The sequence below is a fragment of the Pavona decussata genome, unplaced genomic scaffold, assembly GCF_977016875.1.
Source record: "Pavona decussata unplaced genomic scaffold, jaPavDecu1.1 SCAFFOLD_6, whole genome shotgun sequence".
Classification (NCBI taxonomy): Eukaryota; Metazoa; Cnidaria; class Anthozoa; order Scleractinia; family Agariciidae; genus Pavona; species Pavona decussata.
Window position 1 is genome coordinate 7,500,001 of NW_028145430.1, and position 26,487 is coordinate 7,526,487.

The 26,487-nt window shown below is 37.7% G+C and overlaps 4 protein-coding genes across 5 annotated transcripts in view; all 4 read right to left on the reverse strand.

Annotated features, from left to right (window-relative positions):
- The window catches only part of LOC146489555 (monocarboxylate transporter 10-like), a 13,810-nt gene extending 13,450 nt beyond the window's left edge, over nt 1-360 (reverse strand). For both annotated transcript variants that reach the window (XM_085109465.1, XM_085109469.1), the window contains exon 1: nt 20-360. In XM_085109465.1, coding sequence (XP_084965591.1) covers nt 20-236 — 217 coding nt within the window. In that variant the 5' untranslated portion in view covers nt 237-360. The remainder of the gene's footprint in view (nt 1-19) is intronic.
- A 6,050-nt stretch (nt 361-6,410) lies between these two features.
- LOC146489557 (monocarboxylate transporter 10-like) lies at nt 6,411-11,953 on the reverse strand. Its single transcript, XM_085109494.1, has 4 exons — nt 11,659-11,953; nt 8,977-9,563; nt 8,128-8,497; nt 6,411-7,104 (listed from the first exon to the last, which is right to left on the reverse strand). The coding sequence occupies exons 1-4, from the start codon at nt 11,861-11,863 to the stop codon at nt 6,929-6,931; spliced, it is 1,338 nt and encodes a 445-aa protein (XP_084965620.1). The 5' UTR covers nt 11,864-11,953; the 3' UTR covers nt 6,411-6,928.
- Nucleotides 11,954-18,712: 6,759 nt separating this feature from the next.
- LOC146489558 (monocarboxylate transporter 10-like) overlaps nt 18,713-26,487 on the reverse strand; it is a 32,412-nt gene continuing 24,637 nt past the window's right edge. Inside the window, exon 5 of the transcript XR_014864696.1 lies at nt 18,713-19,153. The gene's annotated coding sequence lies outside the window, so the exon portion shown is untranslated. The remainder of the gene's footprint in view (nt 19,154-26,487) is intronic.
- LOC146489559 (monocarboxylate transporter 8-like) lies at nt 19,146-24,704 on the reverse strand. Its single transcript, XM_085109533.1, has 4 exons — nt 24,500-24,704; nt 22,334-22,920; nt 21,371-21,740; nt 19,146-19,562 (listed from the first exon to the last, which is right to left on the reverse strand). Exons 1-4 carry the CDS (start codon nt 24,702-24,704, stop codon nt 19,387-19,389), a joined length of 1,338 nt encoding a protein of 445 aa, XP_084965659.1. The 3' UTR covers nt 19,146-19,386.

Here is a 26,487-nt window from a genome sequence, read left to right on the forward strand (position 1 = left end):
AGAAAAACTTCTTACTAACCTGTTCTTTCTCTTGTCTCATCAAAATATTTCATCAACTCGGGAAACAGAACTCCAAAGCTGAGCGCAAACCCAAGGTTGACAGCATGACAAACCGCTGCTGAAATACATATCACCCAGGAGAAGGAGCTGTCTTTGTAACGTTTGCCTATGAAAAGCCTCTTAATTTTTCCAAAGGTGCCCTGACGATTGGTTTTAATAGCCATTTGCTGGATCATTTTCAACCAACGTTATGAGAAAAGACGGTTGGTAGCGATCACCGGAAGATCACAACACGATCAGTAGAGTAATGTTTAAGTCCCAAGCAGTACAATAGCTTAATTTAAATTCCTGTAGACAACTTCTGCCTCCTGGCCTAGACTAAATAAATTTATTTCACAATGAACTTGATACCCATACCCAGTAGACCATAAAAAGAAAGGGTGAAGGAATGCAGCTTCTCCTGCTGTGTGCTTGAATTTTTCAAAGGGCATTAAGCAGAGAGTATACAATATACTAAAATTGTATTCCCTTGGTTTCTGCAAAAAAGTGTATATTAAACAGATACCTGTCTTAAGGACACGCCGACACCTTATACGTTGCTAATATCGTCATTTCTATCCTCACGAAATTGTAGTAAGTGGACACTTGTCGTGCAATTTTTATCAGCGAAAATAACTACATCAGATGCGTTAAACTCCACGCCTGAATGATTCGATCTGCGGATTATTTTACCAGATTCAAGAAAAACAAAATTCGTTCGCTGACGACAGTAATTAACCCAGGATCAATGCCTACGTGGCTTGCCAAAATAGGTTGCGTCATACGTTTATGACGATTGCAAACGGGAAGCCACAGCATGACCTAGCGACCTTGTTAATTGGTTACTGACTTCCAGTCTCACGTGAAAACGCAAGCGCACACAGGTCTAGTCTAAACGACACACTATGTTAATGCAGTTGTGTTTGTCAGTAGAAAGTAACTTTTTGCAGAACTTTCCGGAAAGCTGTATCTACGGTAATTCATGTATGTACGATCAGTTTTTCACTCTAACAAAACAAACAGATAGTTAGCAAATTAGCGAATCACCCACAAGTTTATTAACTAAAAATACACTGACTTCCTGTCACGTACAATGGTGCATGCTTTTCAAGTTGCTTAATTGATTATTGTCGTAGTATGCACACTGTTTTACACTCATAATCCTTTCTTAAAGTGCTGTACTAGGCTGGATGACTATTTTGATTAAAAAACTTCTCAATATTTTCAGCAACTTTGTAACACTGACCTTATTAATTATAAAATTTACAACTAGGCTTTGCTTGCCGCTAGAGTTGTCTTTTTATTAGTCACTTGTCTTCATACTTAATTTACTTAATTATGGCAGGACAATGAAACAACAGAAGTGTGTTCTCGTACTTTTTGCTCCCTGATAAAGAAAACTTACATGTTTCAACTATCAGGACACATGACTATGCAACTGAAAGCTGCATTTAAGCTTAAAGTTTGGCCGGTCACATCGTTCTATAATCATCGCGAAATAAATGTTTTCTTCATGCTCCAATGACGCGCGAAACGAGAGCACTGAAGTACGTGGCGATATTGGTCTCATCCCGGTGCACCAAAAATAGCACTGTATAATCCAAAAGACTGTTCTTTGTTTTTAATTCAGGGAAAATCAAAAAAAAAAAAAAAAAAAAAAAAACTGTTTGTCAGTTTTCGTGCAGTTAAACAAACCGTGTTGTACTAGATACAAACTCACATGCTTAAACTCTCCGGACATATTGCTATGCAAGAGGAGCTGCATTTAAGCTTAAAGTTTGGTCGGTCACATCGTTCTGTAATCGTGGCGCAGTAAATGTTTTCTTCATGCTCGAATGACGCTCGAAACCGAGTGCTGACAGTCGTGGTTGGACACGATCCGCAAGGCAGGCTGGGGCGAGTTGCCAGTTCGAACTAGTAGTAGTGGTAGTAAAGCTTTATTGACGGTATCACTTCACTAAAAATGCTCCTCCATTGAGCTGTTTACATTAGTTACAAAACTATGATGCTAAAAAGATACTAAACTTGTAATAACATGATTCTATATAGACACTAAAGCTATAAATATCAAATACCAAAAGAAACTATTCTACAATTAATTCCACAAACACTAACCTAAGCTATAGCTTAACAAGAACTAAACGCAACTCCCTCAGTACGCCCCATTTCAAACAAAGTCAGAGCGGACTTGAAAGAGTTGAAATTTGTGTCATCTTTAAGGGTGCTTTTCTTTGGGAAAATCCGAATCCGGATTTTTGATCCAAGATCACTCGGATCATGGTGTACCAAAGGAACCGACGAATCCACTCTAGATAAGGAATCTTCGGTTCCTTTGTTGGAACCATAATCCAAGTGATCTTGGATCAATAATCCAGATTCGGATTTTCCCAAAGAAACGCACCCTAACTTTTTTACCAAGGCCATTCCACATGACAGCCTCCGCCCCACCCCCCATTTATAAGCCAAAAGCCCTCTTAGCAGCTTCAGTACGGGGCCTGGGCACAAAAACATTGTTTGAGGAGTCACGTACATGGTTTTAACATATTCCTCAAACCTTCTGGATAGAGATTATTCAGAGATTTGAATACACTTATTGTGAGCTAGGCATGCTTAGAGCGTCCTTGCTCAGTAGAGGGTTTCCCATCCTCGGTCCTGAAGATAAGGTATTATAATCACTAAACGTTATAATTCTCCCTGCCCTGTTTTGCAATCTCTGGAGTCTACCACATTGACTTTTCCCCATGTATGCCCAGACCTCAGACAATAATCTAGGTAGGGAAAGGCTACAGCCTCATACATTTGCAGTAGGGTTTGGCGAGGCACCAGGAGACGAATACTTTTTAAGGCCACGAGGCCTGCAGATACTTTTTTTTTACAGATGACATCTTGGCATTGCCACTCCAATGCCTCGTTACATCTGTATTCCCAGATAACTATAGGTATTCGCTCGCATCGATTGCTGGCTATCAACCCTAACATTTAGGTCCTCATTTAAAGGCCCACATTCACCCAAGATGTATTGCGCGCCGAGGAACAATTTTCATATATGAAAACCCCACATTTTATTTGAGCGGGAGTCGAGCGAGAAAGCAATAAGCGATCACAAAAATTCTTTCCTTCCAGCACGAGTCGTAGAGGAAACCCGTATGAACCGCTTGAGTTCGCACAGCCAATAAGATTACGCGTTTGGACAATACAGCATTTCAAAACAAAAACAAACCACCGCAATGACTCTTGGGTGAAGGTGGGCCTTTAAATGCCTTAATTGATATTGGCTTTCAATATTCATATATTTTGTCTTTTTGACATTTAATGTGAGTTTATTGGATTGTAGTCACTTTTGGACCTTATCTATGTCTTTATTTAACTTTTCTTCAAGAGTTTTGGGGTCATTGGCGGAGAGAGAAAGGGAGGTATCATCAGCATTTATAAGAACAGATGATGAGATCTTGCACTCTTGTAGGTCATTTATATAAATGAGAAATAAGAAGGGTACGAGTACAGACTCTTGTGAGAACACACAGCTGATAGGAAAGTAGTCAGACAGAGATCCATTGACATAAGTACTCAGAGAGCGATTTGATTGATACGATTTGAACCACTGAACTGCATTCGAGTCGAGACCATAAAGTTGCAGTTTCCCAACGGTATGAAGTGGTCAACCGTATCAAAGGCTTTCATTAGATCCAAGAAAAGTACACCGTTAGTTAGGCCATTGTCAATATTTAGGTACCAATTGTTACTAGCTTCAAGAAAGGCAGTTAAAGTAGAATGCATCGGCCTAAAACTATGCTATGAAACTGCCGACAAATTGTTGCTAATTAGGTATTCATAAAGTTCGAATTAAAAATAACCTTTTCGGTTATTTTACTAATAGTTGGTAGGATAGATATGGGCCTATAGTTGTTAGGATCAGACCTAGTATCCTCCTTATATACAGGCAATACTTTAGAAATTTACACTTGCTAGAAGGTACCCAATTTTAATGGATGAATTGACTATATGGGTGAAAGAAGGCACGATTACAGGACCAGTTTCCTTTAAAAGTCTTGCAGAAGCCCGTAGCTTTATTCACTTGCAGGGAACTAACCAAACGTTGTACAACACCGCAGTAGATTTCCTTCAGCTTAAAGCTATGGCCTGGTGGCGTAATATAATCTTCGAAACAGACGCTAGATTGGGGAATATTATTGGCTAGCCTAGGCCCAATCCATGCGAGTAAAATGAGAATTTAGAGCACTACTTGCAACAAACCTTCGACCTGTTCGGATCTCATGGAATGACAAATTTTAACATCCAAACGGCAGAAAATCGGGACATTCGGCAATTTGTTCGACATCTATAGTTTCTTCAGTTACCGTTTGCTTACATGGATTGACTGATCTAACGTTCACAACGTTGGTTTTACACGGCGATCCTATCGATCGATCGAAAGGCGTACAGCCGAAACTGCTTTCACTACTGCCATGTATTTACCGCTTCAACAACTGAAAAAAGAAATCCTGTCGGCCTTCTAAGGTCTATAAAAATGTATCTTTTGCTTTATGCTTGACGATCATGAACTCGAAATCCTGGCACTGAAATATTCAGAAGTTCCCAGCCACAAGATCGGAATCTAACTCTGGTGGCAACTTATAATCTAGCTGTAATAAATGCTGTTCGTTTAGTGCTGTTGACTGCTGTAGTGTATGTACAAATGGGAAAAAGTTTAGTACAAAGGCGTGCCCCTCTAGGGCTGTTTAAGGGTACCCCACGCCCCCGCCAAGAACATTTCGAAAACAAGATGGTCGGAAATGCTATGATCATATCTTTATATACCTTTGGTTTTTAGAGTAGCTTATGCAGCTAATATCTCCGAGCACTTACCCACCCAACCATGAGAATATACACACAAATACCAAAGCACAACGCCGGGAACTACCCCTACTCTCTCCTCTACGAACAAGGGTTGTGGGACGGTGCCTGCAGTCTAACGTTCTTATCCGAGAAGACTTGAAAGTCTAACCTTTTGCATTTCTATTTGCATTTGGAGATGTCATTACAAAGGAAGCACTTTCTCCTAAGTCTTTTAAAGACCTTGAGTGTTAGTCCGGTCGGGGTTTGAACCCACGACCTCCCGCACGGTAGTCCGGTACTCTGCCAACAGAGCTAACCGGTCGGCAGTTAGATCGACCTCATTTTTATACCAGAAGACTTAGTTTAAAGTACGTATTATATGAGAGAGAAGGTATCTAGAAAAGAAACGGTGTTATGGTATTTAAAACTTCAAGAACTTTAATGTAGAACGTGTTGTGGTGAAATATTTAATAAAGCTTGTAGAAGAAACTAAATGCTATCCTGGCAAAGTGAGGCAAAATGGACAGAACTGGATTAAATATTATGTAGAAATATTTTATATAATTCTTGCTTTTTTTCATGAAAATGGGAAGATCGACGTACATCTTTATTCAACTTTATGCATCTATTACAAGATTGACGTAACACGTGGGAGAATTCATCAAGAAAAGAAACAATATTTCGGTATTTTTACACTCTACTTTTTCCCTAATCTGGGAAAATTGAAGTTTGTAGCTTTTATAGAACCTGTCGAAGACGACCTGTGTGAAAAGAAGAAATAAGAGCTCATTTTCTCTCTTCCTCATTACGTCGCAATTACTCGTAGAAGACAATTTGCACGCGTTCGCGCCTTTTCAACTATCCATGAGACCAATGACAGACTTCTTGTAGTATGTTTTTGGATGCTACTTTTACTTTATCTGTTCTTCTATCTTTTAAACTTTCTTATTGTCTCCCAACTGGTAAAATACTACCACGCCGGAGGGCGAGATCTGCTAAAATCCTCAAATTGTCAATTAGCCGACCCTCTTGCCCTACAAACATGTGTAGATTCATCTGGCTGGGAGGTGTTTGAGTCACCTTAATTTTCGGAAATTTCGGCTGGCTCTGAACATGCCGATTACAGTTAAATTATAAAAATAGGGGTCACGCAGCTTGTTTGACTTCTTAAAGCCAAAATCACGGTTATTTCTAACAATTTATGATGTTGCTATGGTAACCTACCATAGAAAACGACCATGGCTTGTTCTTCAATGATTAAGCACTTGTCTGATACCATTATTGTCACATGAACTAATAAAAAAATGGTAGTATTGATCCGTCAAAGTATATGCGCTGGAAAGTGCTGGAAACCGGTGTCAGGCACCTTAACCTCATTTTATGTTCCCCGTTTTACTCAGTAGACTGGGAGTTGGCCGACACTATATAGGGTCAGAGCAGCATAATTTGATTTCCTAGTTTTGGTGATGCTACCGCCAATAACCTGACACTTGTTATAGACCTTATTAAAAAAAAAAAAAATGACGATGAACGGATTGATAAAGTTGGAAATTCCCGGGACAGAGAACTTCACATTATAATTACTTTTATTACTTCACTCAACAGCAACTACAGTAGAAGCTTTGAACGCGATGTTACGTTATAAATATAGTTAAGAATTGTTGACAGCTAAGCGATGTCTAACTAATATGCTGCTCAGTAGGTCAGTATCCGCTGAAATCCGCCTTCGCTTTGGTATTATTTGCATATATAGCTTGGGATGAGCAAGGATGGACCCTTCTTCACAACATTCCACAACCACTACTGAAGTGTCATGACACGCGATCAAGACAGCATAATACAACAAAAGCAATATAAAAATTGTAAGGAATATTTCTGTCGATTAAAACTTGACAATTTTCACATGAATTCCCTTAACAAGTGAAAAATACGCAATAATAACGTGCACCTAACGTATTGTATTTTTACCCACAATATAAAACTGACTAACCCAAATAAAGAACAAACTGAGAAAATAATGTCAAAACTTTACTTTCGGCACAAAAGCGTATTTTTATGGTTTAACAGTAATGCTCTCAGTTACTACTTCTACCACATTCTGGGGATGAACTCTTGACTGTTTCTTGTTGATAACTATTAATACCATGGGAATTAAAAATGCTGTCAAAAGCGCACCTCCCGTCATGTAGAACGAATAAACATAGTTTCCCGTCTGATCGGCCATCAGACCTGTAAAAGAAGACGAGGATAATATGTCTATAAGTGAAATTGAAAAGCCGTCCACAGTTAAAAGCAAACAAAAAAAATTAAAAGTAAACAATAAACAAGGGACTGCAAACGAAAATGCTGCAAGTATACGCAGGACCTGTAAAAGATATCTAATCAGCCCAAAAAATAAATGACTCAAATTTCAGCAAGGCTGATCGGACTGCGTAGAAAACTTAACACGACAGCGACATGATATTCCGGTTCTTTTGTTCATTGTTCGTAGTCACGCGCTGTAACGTGGACGGATGTCTGAATTTGGGCCCATCCGAAATCACTACCACGTGCATTTCGTAGACCACTCGACTCGCGTTGGTTGTCCTACTTTTTGCTGTGCTACACCGTGCTGACGAGAGCCAACCAGCTCGAAACAGCTGTCAACGGTTGTCGCATTTATTGATTCTCGGTTTAGTCTCTATCATGTTGCTGTCGTGTTATTTTTTCTACGCAGTGCGATCAGCTTTGCAGAAGTTTGAGTCTCCTTAAAGAATAGTAACCTACAGGTGTATCCAAAACTTGAGCTAGGCCATGGAACAGGCCATGGCCCAGCTTATGGCCCATTCTATGGTAAGGTGCTTTTCGATCTTCGGCACGTGCTTGACCGCCAAGGTTTGTTACTATAGTTACTAAAGAGATTTAGAATTACGTTTACGGCAAACAGGAAACGGCAGAAATGACCACGTGATCATGTTTATCCAACATTTACCGCTCGATGTTTTCAGTTTTTCAGAAAAAATGAGTAGTTTTGCGTTAGCATCAAAGGCCCAGAATTATTTTGCGCGTTTCTCATCTATGTACTCATTTTTTCAAGAAAACATAAATGCGAATCTTACGTTTGCCGTAAACGCGATTCTAAACTTCTCTATTGACAACAACTGATTTTTGTCGGAGCAAAAAATAAATAAATAAATAAATAAATAAATAAATAAAATAAATAATAATAATAATAATGATAATAATGATAATGATAATGATAACATAACCTACCAGCAATAGGCCCACCAGCCGTTGCAGCCATGGCATAAAACACATGGTTGATGGCAAAAGACGCTGTTCTTCTCTTAACATCGACGCAACTAAGCAAAATGTAATTATGCGTTGTTATAAAAACGCCATCGCTCAGGCCATATGCAACACTGAAGGCAATCAAATGCCAGTACTTTGTAGAAAATGGCAGCAGAAAGGCGGAAAGGGCGGCTACCAGCACAGATGCTTGATAAATGTAAACGGGATTCACATTTTTTTCGTTACAGAACTTTCCTGATACCAGCCGTGCAATAGATGAAGCAGTGCCAATCAGAGTAAACAAACGAGAGGCTTCTTGTGCCGTGATTCCAATATCTTCAGAGAACGTAACCTAAGGAAAAAAAGTGGATCATATCAGTAGAGATTGTCAAGTCTTGAAAATAACGTCATCATGAATGCCTTGAATTTAGTGTTACACATGAGTGATATGATGAGTGATGGGTAAAAAACCAACAAGAAAAGAAAATGCAACTTGCCCGCATTCTTGCTTCGAGTTTTGATTTCTTTCATTACACTGTTGTCGTTTGTTTTGATTGGTTATAGCGATTTTCTCGGTTTAAGGTTTACGTCAATTAAAAACCGCTTGAGCACAATTATAGGTATGTTTAAATATACATTCAGGAAATTTATTGAAAAATATCTATGCTAAACGAGTCGAATATTTGGCTGCACTACGATTATGGCTTTAATTCATTATAAAGCAGTACGCTTCGTTTTATTTTACGAGATTTAGCTCGTAGCAAGTGACTTAACTCTCTCATTCCCTTTCCTGTTACAGAGAGGTACGTAAATAAGATAAAGGTTACATACCAAATTGATGTAAATGATGTACATTCCAAAACTCGCAAACGTTAAAGAAGTCACGATAGCAGTGAAAGTAGGAAATGTCCACACGCTGCAGTACAAAGAGATTCCCTTTCTTTCCTTTACTTCATTGTCATTGTTTGTTATTGTATCAACTTGAACTTTGTTTTCCACGTTCGGGTTGAAAGCCAGACTGAGGATGCAGACCAAAGCGAAAGATGCTGTCATTATCCTTAAAGTGCCTCTCCATCCAAACGAGTCCAAAAGTACTTGAAGCAATGGTCCTGTGTAAAGAACACCCAAGCCTGAACCCAATGCGACAATACCAGTAGCCATGGACAGCTTTTCTTCAAAATATTTTCCTATCACGAGAAAGCAGGAAGTAAATATGAAACAAGCTCCCAAGCCAAGCACCAAACTGTATGTTAAGTATATCGGAGTGAAGCTCTGAAGAAATGACGTCGTCAGCAAGCCCGTGATGCATAGCACCCCGCCACAAAAAGTCGCAATTCGACAACCGAAGCGGTCGCAGAGATAACCAGTCAGCGGAGTTGCAAACCATAGCATCCCCAAAGTTGCTGAACCGACCAAAGCTGAAAATGAAGACATTAGGAAATGTTGACAATAATGTGCTATTCAGCGAGTGACACACGCATATTCGGAAAATGATATCCGAGTTCTCTCAAGAGCCGTTTATCTAATGACCCTTCGATTATTAGTTTGGTGGCGCCACCACTGGCCGGTTACATAACAGGAGACTTGTGCGAGCTAGACCATTAGAACAGGTTCACGTGACAAATATCGTGCATAATGCAAGGACTTGATTAATGAGAGGATGAGAGATTTACTAATGAAGGGAAAGGAGAAAGGGAAAACAAAGATTGGAAAATAAAAGTTGAAAATGGGAGGTCATTACTAGTGGAAGAGATTACGTCAGTGGTGATTATCTCCAAGTTTTTAGTAAGTGACAAAAGAGAGCGGTTAACGCAAATATCAATACCAATGGAATATCAAAAGCAATTGGAATTCCTAGTAACTTATTCAGCTTAACTACTATCACAAGTGGCTGTCTGGCCAGATAGAGAAAACAAGCTTAAGTGAGTACGCAAAGGAACAAATGGAGACAACCAGTAAAAGAAAGTCAACTCTTGCCTTGTTTAAATTCTGGACATGAATAGAAAAAAGACGGTCCAAACAACTTCTCTGTGGAAGTTAGAGTTCCCAAGGTATAACGATTGGGAACTTTTAATAGCGACAATAAGATATTTAACATGGTCTCCCGTCAACCCTATCCAGGCTGGGCTTTATTTCGTCCCCGAGTCTGAGGGGGAGTGGGGCACTCTTCAAGGCCGTTGAGGCTACTTAAATTAAACTTGGAGGGTATATAGCGCATGTTCAAAATTGTTTCCTTTGAGGTCCACAAAGTGGACTGATGACTTCATATTAGTGTGCCTGTCAAGTCAATTGTTCTCCTCAGCCTCATACGCGCGGCTTGGGTTCCTGTGAGAAACACTTTTTTTGTGCTACGTTGGCGATTATTTCAACTTATTCAATTTGTCTGATGCGCCCGAATTACGTTGATGTCCGGCAGAGAGCGAAAGAATAAGTTACTGATTTATGCCCACAATCCTTTTAAACCTTGAATAAATGATAAATCCGTGAGGGGCATGAGAAGTTACGCTGTTTTGCCAATCAATTGTTTTGCTGAGTCGATGTCATCGAAATGCAAGGCGGTTTTAAAATTTCTGGTGTGAACGGATTGAAACAGCCCAATATAATGTGAAGTCTAGCCTGATTAGTGGTGCCCATACACGTGCTATGCAAGTTACAAATATTTTTTTTATTTCTTATCTTTTTTTAAGCGTATTGCCCCTGTGGCATCCAAAAAGCGACGTTTTGTTGCTGATTTGTAAATAAAAAAAAAATGGCTCTAACATTTTTACATGTAGTTAATCGTTGTGGTCACATAACAGTTGAACTTTAATTACGTAAAGTCAAATTTAACTGTAGTTACGAATATTCTGTTTTATCAACTGATTTAATAAAGTTATTTGACCAACACAAAGGTATTCAAGAACTGACGTTTCCGGAACGTTATTCAATCGTCCACGGAGTGAATCCGCTCAGACGCCGGACTGAGTGTTGCGGAAACACTCGAAAGGGCAGCTCCAGAGAAGATGGAATCTTTTTACTCTGGCTAAATTACCTGTCAACTCAGTTTTTTTTTTTTAATATCAATCAACTCCAAAAGTTCGTTTCCACTCCACTGACTGACGTTGCGCCACCGTTTCTTCAGAAGGTAACCCCTCATCTTATAAGTTAATGGCGGCCCTTAAACCTGTAAAAATCAAAATTCATTGCTCTGTGAATGCTCAACAAATAACGTTTAATCAATCCTGTCGACGTAGAGTTCGTTTAATTAATCGCCCCGTAACTGCTAGTGGACGTGCAAACTACAATAAATATGTTTGGAATTGCCTTCGGGCTGGCCCTCATTTCTGAACTAACGCTTGACCCGCGCTTAGGTCCTTGTCCCACGAACAAATAGTAGATCAAATAGTAGATCAATGAACAACATCAATGGAGGAGTGTTGCAAAGTCGTTTTGTACTTACAGATCACTGCGTTTATTTTGGACCCATTTGACATCAAATTTACAAGTCGTCAAAAGAAAAAAATTATTACTTACCTGTTCTTTCTCTCGTCTCATCAAAATATTTCATCAACTCGGGAAACAGAACTCCAAAGCTGAGCGCAAACCCAAGGTTGACAGCATGACAAACGGCTGATGAAATACATACCACCCAGGAGTAGGAGCTGTCGTTGTAACGTTTACCTCTGAAAATCCTCTTTATTTTACCAAAGATCCCTTCAGGATTCGGTTGAATATCCATTTGCTAAGTCTGAATAAGTTTCAACCAATGTTACAAGAAAAGATGGCTGGTACCAATCACCGGAAGATCACAACACGATCGCTTAGAGTAATGTTTAAGGGCCCTGGCGGTACGGCAGGTTAAATAAAAAATCTTGCCAATAAATTTTCCATGCCTCCTGGTCAAGATAAATGATTAATTTTACTCTGAACTTGATGCCCATTGGACCAGCATGCACCTACCACAACCGGACGCCAATACCTAAAACATTGCTAATACTGCCCTTTCTATTCTCAGAAATCATGTATAAGCGGGCACGTACCCGGCCGTTGGATTTTTATCAATCAGACTAAACAACATAAAATCTATTGAATTTCACGCCTGAAGGATTTGAAGTGAGAATCATTTTATTGAACAAAATTGCTGACGACAGTAATTCAGGATCAATGCCATCACTTCAGGAGTATGTTTATGTCGATTGTAAACGGGAAAAAAACAGCATGTGAATACATACACGTGAAAATCGGTGTTTTCTTGAAAAATAGGTACAGTACTACCAGCGAAAATAAACTACATCAATCTATTGAACTCCATGCCTAAAAGATTTGATCAGTGGATATCGATGATTTTACCGGATGAGAAAAAAATAAAAAAAATTTTCGCTGACGACATTGATTCAGGATCAATGCCAACAAGGAAAGCGTATATTTATGACGTTTGTAAACGGGAAACCACCCTGGTTACTAAAACAAAAATGTGAATACAAACACGTGAAAATCATCGTCAGACTTCCCGCTCCACGTGCAAATGCAAACTGTTCACAGGGGTACAGGACAAAGTATGTTAATACAGCTGTGTTTGTCAGTAGAAATTAACATTTCAGGGAACTTTCCGGCAAGCTGTATCTACGGAAATTTATATATGTACGATCACTCTATCGCTTTCAACAATACAAACGGCTAGCTAATTAGCGAATCACCAACAACTGAGACTTCCTGTGACGTACAACGGTGCATACTTTTCAAATTGCTTAATTAATTATTATTGTCGCAATATGCACACTATTTTACGCTTATAATTCTTTCTCAAAAGTGTTGTTCTAGATACAAATTGGAAGACAATTTTGTTTAATTATTTCTCTATATTTTTTGGCAACTAATAAATAACTTTCTAACACTGACCAATTCAATTAAAAAATATACAACTAGGCTTTTTTTGCCGCTGGAGTTGTCCTTTTTTATCTATCACTTGTCTTTAGACGTAATTTAATGAACAGTAGAAGAATGTTCTCGTACGTTTTGCTCCCTGATGAAGCAAAATTACATGTTTAAACTATCAGGGCTTATGGCTATGCATCTGAATGCTGCATTTAAGCTAAAAGTTTGACCGGTGACATCGTTCTATAATCATCTTACAATAAATGTTTCATTTTTTTTAATATCCATTTTCTAAGACTGAATCAGCTTCAAACAACGTTACAAAAAAAAAGACGGTTAGTAGCGATCACCGGAAGATCACAACACGATCACCTCACAGAAATGACCAAGACAAAATCCTTGAAATATCATTGAAATATATGTCTACGCGCGGGTTTCGCATCAATGAAGACGATTGGCCCTAGTTCTGTTTTCTACTAAAGGGAGACGCAGTACAGATAGAAGATTATCAATAGCATAATTTAACGGTGAAGAATAATAAAGTGTTGTTTACTTAATATTACCATTAAACAGACAGTGCGCAATATAGTAAAATGAGTTCCCTTCGGTTACGCGAACGCGTCCATCTAATGCGTTGTTTATCACGTCTGTATTAAACAGACATATATCGTATGATTTTTACCAGTGAAAATAAACTACATGAAATCTGTTGAATTTTCTTTTTATGACGAGTTGAGTAGTAGGGTTCAGCAAAATTAAGCCCCGTTAGTGACTTCCCTTGGACTTCCTTTCCTTCCCGCGAACTAATTTTTGACTGCCTCCATACTAATAAGGATACTCGGCAAAAATGCCTTCCTGCATACTAATTTTTGACTTCCTCCATACTAATAGGGATACTCGGCAAAAATGCCTTCCTGCATACTAATTTTTGACTAATCCTCCATACTAATAAGGATACTCGGCAAAAATGCCTTCCTGCATACTAATTTTTGACTTCCTCTATACTAATAAGGATACTCGACAAAAATGCCTTCCTGCATACTAATTTTTTGACTTCCTCCATACTAATAAGTGCCCAGGTTTACTAATGCACGTCACTCTAGTACAATAAAAACAATAAACTTCACGAGGCTTGCCTGCTAATAGTTAACAAGGATTGGATCTTAAGATCAGTGTTGTCAGTTTGAATATAAGCTGGGAAAATTTATCTCCGAGATTCCAGGTTATTCGTGACGAATATCGATCATTACCGTTAAAAAGAAACAAAAAAAAAAAAAAAAAAAAAAACAAAAACATGCATACATATACACAAAGAAGCGCCGAAAACTCTATATTTCAAGTTTGTTTGACAATCATAAAACTGTTTTCTCCTACCTATCTCGAGGAAATGAAAAACTATTTAAGTCTCAGCGTTTCACGAACCGTTCTTGACGTATTAGGTTATACACAATTTTATATAACTTAATAAGGATCAATTGAAACACGCGACTTATAATTGCTAGCAATAGAACCAAACAAGATATACCATTTGAAAAAAATTCACTTGAAAACAATGACAAAAAAGAGTCAAATACACAGCGATTTCAAGCGGATGGAAATTAATTAATCTTCATCTTCTTCGCCCATGAAGTACTTGTAAGATTTAAATTTCTTATGCCAGAGTTTCCTTAGCTGTTTGCCATGAGCTTTATGATCATCCAAATAATTTACGAATTGAATCCGACGCCTTTTGTACTTCGGGGCTTGTTGTGATGGGGTTTCTACTGTGGGAGGAGGGGTCAGGGAAGCAGGGTTTAAGGGTGGTAGAGGGTAAGGGTTTCTTTGTAAGGTTTTAAGAGATAGCCGCTGGTGCATGTGTTAATTCAGGTGTTACATTGAAGGGGTTGATGGACGTGGAGAATGCTGCTGTTATTGTCGAAGAATCTAGTGTCCTTGATGTTAAGTCTGGAACAGCGCTGATTATTTCTTCCGGTCGTGTTCATGTCCATTTTTATGCAGATCGGTTGGTGTACAAAGTTACTTTTTGGGGAACTTTCCGCATTAGCATGTATCTGTAGTAATTTTTTACGTTCGATAAGTTAATCACTTTAAGAAAACAATTAGTTAGCAAATTTTTAAACCACCCCACAAGCTTAAAAAGTCACTAAAATAATTCGACTTCCTTTCACGTAGTATGCACACTATTTTGCATAATCCTTTATCGAAGCGTTGTACTAGATACAAATGGGATGACTCTTTCGATCCTATTTCTCAATAGATTCATACCAGTCTAACCAGCTAAGACATATACAAATCCAGGTTTTTGCTGCCAGTGGAATGGTCTTTTTTTTATTTATCACTTGTCTTCAGACGTAATTTTTTAATGCAAGACAATAAAACAACAGAGGTGTGTTCTCGTACTTTTTACTCCTTGACAAAGCAAACTATTGGCATGCAACTGAAAGCTCGATTTAAGCTTATGGTTTGGTCGGTCACATTGTTCTATAATCATCGCTCTGTAAATGTTTTCTTCATGCTTTAATGACGCACGAAACCGAGCGCAAGTATATCACGATATTGGCCCCATCTCGGTGCACCAAAACTAGCAACGTACGATCCAAAACACTGCACCAAAAAACGGATTTACAAAAGTAGCACAACGGTAGCAAATGTGTCAAGTCGAATAAATGTTTTAACATTTATTTATTTTGGTGTTAGTCTTAAGTTGGACATAATGTATTAATAGACTTAAGACACGGTATCTTGCATTTGGCCCTTCAGTTTCACAGCAGGTTCTGAGTTCAAAATTGGAGTTTGTGGTGCCAACAAACATGTGATGTTACCATGGCAACAGTAAAGAAAGGGCGTTAATAAAGGGCGTTTTGGATTATATTCCCTTAAGATCTATCTGCATGCTAGATTCGAGTGGGGGTAAAAAAAATTATTTTCTCAGTTTGTTTCATTTTTACAGAGAAGTGTTCTTAAGTCATCGTCTCAAGCTACGTTGTCTACGAGTTCTATGGCATGAATGCCCGGCGCTTTTTCTAAATTTTGTAAACTGTCATGTTTCGAATTCATGACTTAACGTAATAATGTAGTTATTACTATTATTATTATGATTATTATTAACAATTATTTACCGAAGTGGAGGTGAATAGTGGTGGATATTTCGCGGCTCGGTAAATATCCACCACTTCCACCGATACTGAGGTCAATAATTGTTTTAGTATATAACCCACAAGCTGAATAACTAGGCGGGCCAAAATTCCTTTATTTTTGACAGTATACGGACAAATGGTGGGAAACTTGAAAGTTCCGTTTCGCTTTCTTGCGAACAATTAAAACTTTTTGAGACACTTGTTTAGTTGCTAAGGTGTCATTTCTTTAATTGTTGTGTGAAATTCGTCAAAAATTCGTCAAAACATTAGATGTTTTATTGCCTACATTGTAATTATGATTATTATGATGTTTATTATGATTATTTTTATTATTACTATTATTATTATTATTATTATTATTATTATTATTGTTATTATTATCATTATTATTATTATAATTATTATTATTATAATTATTATAATTGTTATTATTGTTATTATTATTATTACTATTATTATTATTATTATTACTATTATTATTATTATTATTATTATTATTATTATTATTATTATTATTATTATTATTATTATTATTATTATTATTACCATTTTTCTTTTCCTTTTTTTTAAACTCGCCAACAGTAATAAGCCTTGTTTATAGCCAAGAAACCGGCAGCGGTTTTGCTAATGTGAGAAGGTATCAAGCTAGTATAATTATCTTTCCATTACAAAGTCCATCCATGTAGCCAACTGTTGTTATGATTCGTCCTTTTCTTGGCCAAGGAACTTCATTCCAAGCCTAAAAAAGCCTACACATAGTGCGCATTTGTGCCTTGCGCTGAACAAAGTTTCAACAAAATCGCAAAGACCCAATTCGAGAAATTTAGCGCTTTCCAAATTTAGGTCATAATTTATGTAAAAATGGTAAGCAAACTTTACTCGATTATATCTAATAAACTATGAGAAGTATTCCTTTATTTTTGGGATCTTTTTAACAGATGGGTCCTTGCAAATCATCAAAAAGCTTTAGGGCCTTGTAAATGCGCGCGATTTCGAGCAATGAAAAGATATAGAAATTATAGTTTTAGCTATTTGTTGACGCTTGTCAGCGTATCAGAGTCCTTCTCACAAAAAAAGTGTTTCTTAAAAATTCCTTGTTTTTTTCCTTCAAATTTTTTCAGGGCCACAATTGATTAACTAACTACCTGGATTCTGAATTCTATGGTCGTTGAAAAACTGTGACATTATCTTCTATAAGCCCAAACTTGAGTAAACATTGAAGATTTTTAGCGTTTTGGCTGAGATTGTGCTTTGGGAGTTTTCTATTGTTTCGAGTCTGTCATGATACAGCATTTTTGTTCAGCACGCGTTCAATGTCCAATGAATGCATTCGGAAGTCAGGCAAGCGTGGTCATTGCACGCGTGCTGAACAAGAATGCTGTATCATAACTGGGTCGAGTCACCCGAAGGAGCTTTACAAAATCATGTTTCAAAGTGTAGTGTATACTTTGTCAACTCGTTTTAGCCCAGGAATAAGCTTAAGTGTTGACGTCAAAGCATTAATGCTTATCAATGACCTCTGTCAGTTCGATATCTGAAACATATCATCCTGAGCAGTTATTGCTAAATAAATTTTCAAGTGCATGTACTTCGATTAATGTTAAGTTTCTTACATAGATGGAGATAAAGGTTTCAAATATGTATATGAGTATCTTTTTAAAAAAAAAAAGCCCCAGGAACATCTATTTTTTTTTGTAATTTGTTTATTTTTGTTATACCACAGACACATTACAATGCTTAAAGAACTTGATTAACTAATTACAGTTTACAGCTTATCTACAACTTACCATGATTAAACAAAAGAAAAGTTACAATTTACAAAACACTACCCGGAATAAGTTACTTAAAAACACGAAACAGTACTTACAAACAACTACTTACAAGGAATTATTTACAAAACACTGCTTTCAAACCTACGATAAGCAAATAGTGGATAACACACGAAGAAGGAAAAAAAGACCGAAAAAATATAAAATAAAAAGCGAAGGAGACCAACTAGATGTAGGATATGACAAGGTTAATTTTCTACTAGGTCTTTAAAGCAGCTACTAAATTTTCCCATTTTTTAAAATAAGTAGCGAGTTTATCCCTCTCCATCGCAATATGGAGTTCGATATTATAAACACGGCTTATCCTGGCAATAAAGCCTCTCAACGAAGGTAAACTTCCAGTAACATCTATGATGAGTTTCATTTTTGCAGGCTAACAGGATAAAAAATTAATTCATTTGCCTACCAATAATATGACTTATGCCCTCTCATTCGACTTAATTTTTTTTAACACAATATTAAAAGTATACTTGTATTGTGTGAATTAGCGAGGAAAGGCAGTGAGTAGGATTCAAATAATCCACACAAAGGATTGAGCAATCACAATACTATCTGGTGACTTTAAAAACCGATAGATAGTTCATTGGACAATAGTCACGATCGCGAGTTGGTCGGAAAAGTACTTAGCCTCGATTTCATCTAGGGTTATTAAAGACGTGGGCATGTTCCTCGCGTTCGTCCTATTTGTCTCCAGACCTGAAGCGCTCTGCGAATTTCGACCCTACTCTTTCCTTACTCCATCGCTTTTAATTTTAGTGTATTTTAATCTGGGCCTCCTTTTTTTGTGTCCTCGCCTTTATTAGAGCTTAATAACTAAAGGAATCGTTGCTGATTAATTAAATTTCACTGCGTTAGATTTAATCAATAAATCCCCATCTTGCGTGGCCAAAATTTATCCCTATAATTGGCTGGTTAACATGTTTTTGCAGCGCTCTTTGCAAACAAAACTCGACTGTTGACCAAAAAATTTGACTTAGAAATAATCTCTAGGTGGTATATAATTGCAAATGGGAAATGAGACATAATAGCCTTTAAATCGTCCATTGTTGTGGGAATATTATCACCCCGGCAATAAAACAAGCAGTTTAGCACGTATGGAGTCCGATTTGATATCTAAATTAGGCTTGAGATTGTTGATGAATAGCATTGTACGCAATTTTTTTATAATCAAATGTATTTCTAAGTCACCTCTTCTTCAATAAAACAAGCGGGATTGGAATTTTCAAGATAAATTGTTGAGCAAGGATTTGATATATTACCAACAACTAGGGGTCCCAAGCTCAAAGCCCCGGTCAATGTAGGTTTATTTTTTAAATTATTGAAAAAATTAAGTTATGGTCTTTTAAGTATATCCGTACATTAATTACACCTTTTTGAAACGTCCCTTTTTAGCTAGGGCAAAAATCCTGTGTCCAGGGTTCTTAAAGTCGGCCTGTGCTTCTCTCAGGTAAAGTTTCTTTAATATTCTGTGGATGAACTCTAGACTTTTTGCAGTTGATAAATATTAATATCATTGGAATAAGATATGCCGTTAACAGCGCACCTCCCGTCATGTAGAACGAATAAACATAGTTTCCCGTGTGATCTGCCACCAAACCTGTAAAAGAAGACCAGGATATTTCATTGACTTTCAAAACCTTGCGTTTCTCTGAATTTTTAGAATTTCCCTCCTGTAATTGGCCACCGATCGGTACTGCCAGCCCGCTTAGTATATAGTGGCTGTTTCAGTTGAGAGCGCTGAATTTAGGATTGCCTTGATTACCTGTCTTTCTTGTTTGTTGTCGCTTAAATCAATAATTTTAGAATCCTGAAGATCATGTTTGATTTAATTTCCAGGAATAATAGATTTTCATTTAATACAGGTTTTCCTCCTGCAACCGGGTTAACACAACAACAAAGTTTGCTCCAAAGAAAACAATTTTTTCAGCTCTGGAATGCTGGAATTTGTAAAAGTATTGTCTTTCGTGTGAGCTGGTGTTGGGGGTACGTGTTTCTGTGGAACAATGCCTGATAACTGCTTTAGATTGATGCATTTGTCAATAAGGTGAATAGGGAAAACAAATTTACGCAATTTCTTGATGTCGTCGTGGACGTCCAACCAAGTATTATTGATCTTTAAAAGCCCTGTCGATTAAGGTCCTGACTAAACCGATTTTATATGACCGAGGTGCAAAACTAAAGAAGTTCATATTTAAGTAGACCCGCGAAGGATTTCTTGCGGAAGGTACTAGTGACGATAGAGTGTGAGGGTCTGTATTATAGATTAAGACATCCAAAAAGGGTAAAACATGATCAATTTATTTCTCCATCATGAAACATGGAAAAAGGAACCATTGAATGAAAAGTGAGTTTCGGCAGTGGCAAATAAGTAAAGACGCTTGAGATCGGTGGAGCCAAGCTTAAGTCAGAGTTTCCGTCAGAAATGTATTCAACCGCTAGGAGGGATGTTGGTGAATAAGAGGGACGTTGGTGAACAAGCTCTGAACATCGAAAGAGATAAGAAATTTGCCAAACATGGGTAAATTGTTGATTTCTTAAACGAACTTAGGAACATAAAAGTTTCAGAGGCATTGTAGTCATTAGGAATATGTGTTTCTAAGAGATTGCATAATAATTAAGCTAAATTATAATATGTGCCAATGGATGAAACCATAGGGCGGAAAGGGGGTGTAGAGTTACGGTCACGTGCATTTTGGGTAGACCGTACATTCTAGCCGGTTGGAATTGGGACCCGCTGAGATAGATACTTTCGTACATGTCCTTGTCCAATTTACACTGATTTTTTTTTAATCACTAAGAAATCGTTAGCGTCTGCCTTCGCGGGCCAAAGTAGGTTTAAATTTGGAGGAATCGATAAAAATACCAAAGATACTATTATCATACGCAGTTCTATCAAGGATTACAATACCGTTCCCTATGTCAGGTTTCAAGGTAACAATGTCCCTGTCCCTTCTGAGACTCTTCAAAATGCCATGTTTCTTTTTTAGATCTGCAGCCTTAGACCTATACGAAGATACATAGCAGTGAGCAAGGTGACAGAGATCTGCGATTATATTGTTGGTGTTCGAGCTGTCAATAAGATGCCTTTCCATGGTGTGGCTGATCAGTTCGAAGCAAGCAAAGATAGTTTTGTTTATGGTCGGTGGGTAGATCGAATGTGTCAAACCAAATTTGAGGGCTTCCATTTGATCTGCGGTGAGGTTGGGTGAAGATAGATTCCTGCGGTGAGGTTGGGTGAAGATAGATTCCTGATGATTTCCTTAGAAGTAAAAGGGAGGACTGTGAACTTGAAATCTGCCAACCAAGCCCATAAGATAGAGTAGGAGACCCCGATATATCAACCCATTTCTAGAATAAAGACCGTGCTAACATTAATGGATGAATACTTAAAGAATGCTAACTCACCAGCAGTAGGCCCGCTAGCCGCTGCAGCAAAGGAATTAAGCAAATTGTTGATACAGAAAGAGGCTGTTATCCTCTGGACATCCACACAACTTAGCATAATATAACTCGTCGTTGCTGTAACAACTCCATCGCTCAGGCCATATGCAACGCTGAAGGCTATTAAATGCCAGTACTTCGTGGAGTTTGGAACGGCAATGGCTGAGAGCCCAGCTAACAGCATAGATGCTTGATAAATATAAACTGGATTAACAGATTTTTTGTTACACAAACTTCCTGTTACTAGCCGTGCAATGGATGAAGCAAGGCCAATGAAAATGAACAGGCGAGAGGCTTCCTGTGCAGTGATTCCAACATCTTCGGAAAACTTAACCTACGGAGAGAAACTTAAAGTAGCATCAAATGAATAAAACTATTACCTTGTCAGTATTTAAAACAACATAATTATATCACGTGGTTCTTAACATGGTGTTCTTTTTGCTTTGAGCCGTCAGGACTCGTGGCTTAAAAACACTCACGCCTCGTTGTCAACTAGTTAGATGATAAACAAACTTGATGAGCGTGTTTCCCCGCTCTTGTCTGACGACATCAGCATTTCCTACTCTCGGGTTACAAATTATCTTGTGATTGGTGGCTCTGACACAATATATATACCGGGTACGTTCTAGGCACTCAAAGGCTTATTTCAAAAGTTGAATATCCTTATTTCCTTTTCGAGTTGAACGTATGCCATGGAGTGTATTAATTTCATGATATGACGAGATGTTTGCCCGTACCAAGCAAGTAAGCGTCCTTATTCCTCTCACAGAAAGCTTTATTTTCATTATTTGCTAGAAGAACAATAAGAGTTATAGGGGGTAACATTCATATGTTAATAATGGACTAACCAAATTGATGCAAGGGATGTGATGATGCCAAAGATAGCTAAATAAGGTTTGGGTTACATAAAATAAATTATCGACTAACCAAATTGATGTAAATGATGTACATTCCAAAACTTCCAAACATTTGAGAAATCACTGCAGCAGTGAAAGTAGGAAATGTCCACACGCTGCAGTAAAAAGAGATACCCTTTCTTTGCTCTACTTCATTCGCATTGTTTGCTGTTGTCCCGACTAGTGTTATTGCTTCTACGTTCGGGTTAAATGCCAGGCTGAGGATGCAGACCAAAGCGAAAGACGCTATCATTATCCTTAAAGTGCCTCTCCATCCAAATGAGTCCAAAAGTAGTTGAAGCAATGGACCTGTGTATAGGACACCCAAGCTAGCACCCAATGCGACAGTACCAGTAGCCATGGACAACTTTTCTTGAAAATATTGTCCAATTACGAGATAGCAAGAATTGTATATAAAAGAAGCTCCTAAGCCAAGCACCAGGCTGTAAGTGAAGTACATCGGAATGAGGCTCTGAAGAAATGACGTTGATACCAAGCCCGTCATACAGAGCACCGCTCCGAAGAATGTTGTAATTCGACAACCAAAGCGATCACAGAGGTAGCCAGCCAGCGGGCTTGCAAATGTAATCATCCCCAAAGTTGCAGAACCGACTAAAGCTGGAAGAAATGATGGCATGAATATCACTTTAATATGTAACGAATAACGGATAATTCACTTGTAGAATAGCATCGTTCTGGGGTAAGGAGACTTGAAAATTCATTGAGAACTGACAGCTCTAAATAGCCGTTGATGGATGATATTTTAATGGCATGCGTCAGTTTTTCCTGGTACGGTTTCCGTTTTGATTTGCTAACCTTCGATAAAAGCGTAATTTCAGGACCGAGTTTGGACACTGTGAGAGGAAATTACTTAACCTCGTCTCGAAAATAAAATAAAAATCCAAACAACTTCAAATTTCAATTTTTGTAACAAGTTAGCAAAGGCTAACAGATATCACGCGATCATCTCAGATTTAGACATAAATAACTCACTCACCAGCTCAGACGCTTAATTAATTTTATTTTCCATACAAATTAAAACATTTTTAATTTGTTCCTAACGATTGAGTGTCTCCTAAAGATTTCTAACTGGTGCTTGTTCACTTGAGCAACATCAACAAAGTTTTGTAACCTGCTTTGCCCTTTGTTTAACACTAAACTTCACAGTTTTTTTTTTCTGAAATCCGAAGAGGACCGTATTAAGCATAGTTAACTATGATGAAAGTAACATAAACCCTATCAAAGGAAAACAGGTATTATAAGATCTAGCCTTTCTCTCGGCTTTTTAATCGCATTGTTATTAATTTTTTTCTGGCTAATGCATGTGTGAGCCTTAAAATACTAGGAAGCATCGCTTTATCATCTGACGATTCCGCCTCCTATTTCTAGCACCGAGTTCAAATATTCAACTTGCGAGCTTTAGTTGCAAAATTCGTAAATTATATCATCTTTGTTAATGTGGTGTTGAAAATATTTCAAACTAAAGCATGTAGCTGATGACTCTTTACAGTACTGTTTAATGGGGCACGCTGTTGTAAACATGCTTTCACCATAGTTAATAAAAGGCAATCGTTATAAAGCCTGACAAACTTTTTTGTTATATGTTTTTTTAGCATTCTTGGCCTTGACCGTGCACAAACCAGGATAGATTTTAAAAGTGTTGGAGCAACTGACCAATAGTAACGTTCCTGTTAAGATACATGTATTCAACTGTAGTGCGAACATTAAAACAAAGGATTGTGCACGGTCGAAGGAGCCTATTAACTATGCTTCACATGTTGTTTATATCCATCCAATTCAGTATTCAGGCCACGATCCAACGAAATTGTTTCGTACTGTAAAATCGGTAAATCATTTAAATTTGCATGGCTTTATCGCCAGAATATACGTGAAGAAAAAGCTCTCCGGGTTAGCAGCTTCTTTCGTAAACTAAGAAATCCTTTATCAGAATACATTTTCAGTAAAATATCTGCTGAGTAACCATTTGGCCGAAATCGAAGACACTCATCTGATCCCTTGGATGGACGTTTACAAGGGATTAGGATAAACTATAATAAAGTGAACTGTTTAGGGAAAGTGATTCCGTGCGGGGTTAATTTGCGGAGACGTTCATGTTACGACAAAAGTTATTGTAATCACTAAATGTATTTATATTTCAATATTTTTGAAGTCTCATATCTACAGATTTATCACTGACCTGTTCTTTCTCTTGTTTCATCAAAATATTTCATCAACTCGGGAAACAGAACTCCAAAGCTGAGCGCAAAACCAATGTTGAGAGCATTGCAAACGGCTGATGAAATACATACCACCCAGGAGAAGATGTTGTCTTTGTAACGTTTGCCTATGAAAAGCCTTTTTATTTTACCAAAGGTCCCTTCACGATTCGGTTTAATATCCATTTTCTAAGACTGAATCAGCTTCAACCAACGGTTGGTAGCGATCACCGGAAGACCACAACACGATCACCTAACGGAAATGGCGAAGACAACATCCTTGCAATAAATTAAAATTATCAGTGAAATCTACGCCTACGTGCGGGTAAAGTTTCGCATGAATAAAGACGATTGGCCCTTATCCGTTTTCTATTAAAGGGAGGCGCAGTACACTGATATAGAAGATTATTAATAGCATAATTTAACGGTGAAGAATAAAAAGAGTGTTGTTTACTTAAAATTACCACTAAACAGACAAAGTGCAATATAATAAAATGTGTTCCCTTCGGTTTCTGTAAAAACAAAAAAAAGGAAAGTGTGCTTTAAGAAGATACTTCTCTCAAGCGAACGCGGTCACCTAAAACGTTGTTAATATGGCTATCAGTCAGATCTGTATTAAACGGACACATATGGTGTGATTTTTACCAGTGAAAATAAACTACATGAAATCTGTTGAATTTTTTTTATGACGATTGTGAACGGGAAGCCACAGCATGACCTAGAGACCTTGGTAACTAAAGCTGTGAATACGAAAAATTGAATATAATTTTCTCACTCCTGTCTCACAAAATTGGAAATAAAAATGTTTTACAGGACTACAGGACACACCATGTTTATTTTTTATGCAATTCGGTTGGTGAACAAAGTTCCTTTTTGGGGAACTATCCGCATTAGCATGTATCTATAGTAATTTCTTACGTTCGATCAATTAATCACTGTAAGAAAACAAACAGCTAGCAAATTTGTAAACCACCCCACTAACTTAAAAACTGACTAAAAAATATGACTTCCTGTCACGTAGTATGCACACTCTTTTGCATAATCTTTTATCGAAGTGTTGTACAGGATACAAATTGGATGACTCTTTTGATGGAATACTTCTCAATATTTCTCAACAGCTTCATAACAGTCTGACCAACTAAGACATATGAAAAAAAAAACAAACAGGATTTTGTTGCAAGTGGAGTTGTCTTTTTTTTAATTTATCGCTTGTGTTCAGACGTAATTTATTATGGAAAGACAATGAAACAACAGAAGTGTGTTCTCGTACTTTTTGCTCCCTAACAAAGCAAACTTACATTTTTCAACTGTCAGGACATATTGGCACGCAACTGAAAGCTGCATTTAAGCGTATGGTTTGTCCGGTCACATCGTTCTATAATCATCGCGCTATAAATGTTTTCTTCATGCTCCAATGACGCGCGAAACCAAGCGCAAGCATGTCACGATATTGGCCCCATCCCGGTGCACCAAAATACCCGAAAATAGCAACGTATGATCCAAAACACTGCACCAAAAAAACGGATTTACAAAATGTAGCACAACGGTAGCAAATGTGAAGAAAATACCAAATTTGGTCAAATTTGGTTATATTTGCTCAAAACCATGCACACAATATATTGTTTTATAAATACAGGGCCACGATCATTTTTTTTAACGTTTTACTGGCGAATCAACGGTTCAGTTGTTCTGTCAAAATGTGGAAAATCCACTTTTCTTGCCTTTTCTTCTTATTTCACCAAGGAAGAAAATAAGTCGGCCCCGCAGAAATTTTTACAGATTTAGTAAGTACAATGTCTAGTGTAAACTAGCAACGTAGTTTCATTTCTAGAACTAATGTACATTTAGAGAAATTCAAGAAAATATGTTACCTGTTTTACCCATTAACTAAAATGGCCGAAACACTGTCTACTTCATTGACCGCTTAATTTATTCACAAATGAGAAAACAAAAAGCCACATATATTTTT

Bases quoted from the DNA above. Each gene is read 5' to 3' on its own strand.
- LOC146489557 (XM_085109494.1), bottom strand. From the start codon at position 11,863: ATGGATATTCAACCGAATCCTGAAGGGATCTTTGGTAAAATAAAGAGG. The intron at 8,498-8,976 runs GTATGTAACCTT...TTTTTTCCTTAG, and splicing joins ACATCATTTACATCAATTTG to GTTACGTTCTCTGAAGATAT. The intron at 7,105-8,127 runs GTAGGTTATGTT...CTTCTTTTACAG, and splicing joins GGCTGGTGGGCCTATTGCTG to GTCTGATGGCCGATCAGACG.
- LOC146489559 (XM_085109533.1), bottom strand. From the start codon at position 24,704: ATGGATATTAAACCGAATCGTGAAGGGACCTTTGGTAAAATAAAAAGG. The intron at 22,921-24,499 runs GTCAGTGATAAA...CATTTCTTCCAG, and splicing joins TGAAACAAGAGAAAGAACAG to CTTTAGTCGGTTCTGCAACT. The intron at 19,563-21,370 runs GTGAGTTAGCAT...CTTCTTTTACAG, and splicing joins GGCTAGCGGGCCTACTGCTG to GTTTGGTGGCAGATCACACG.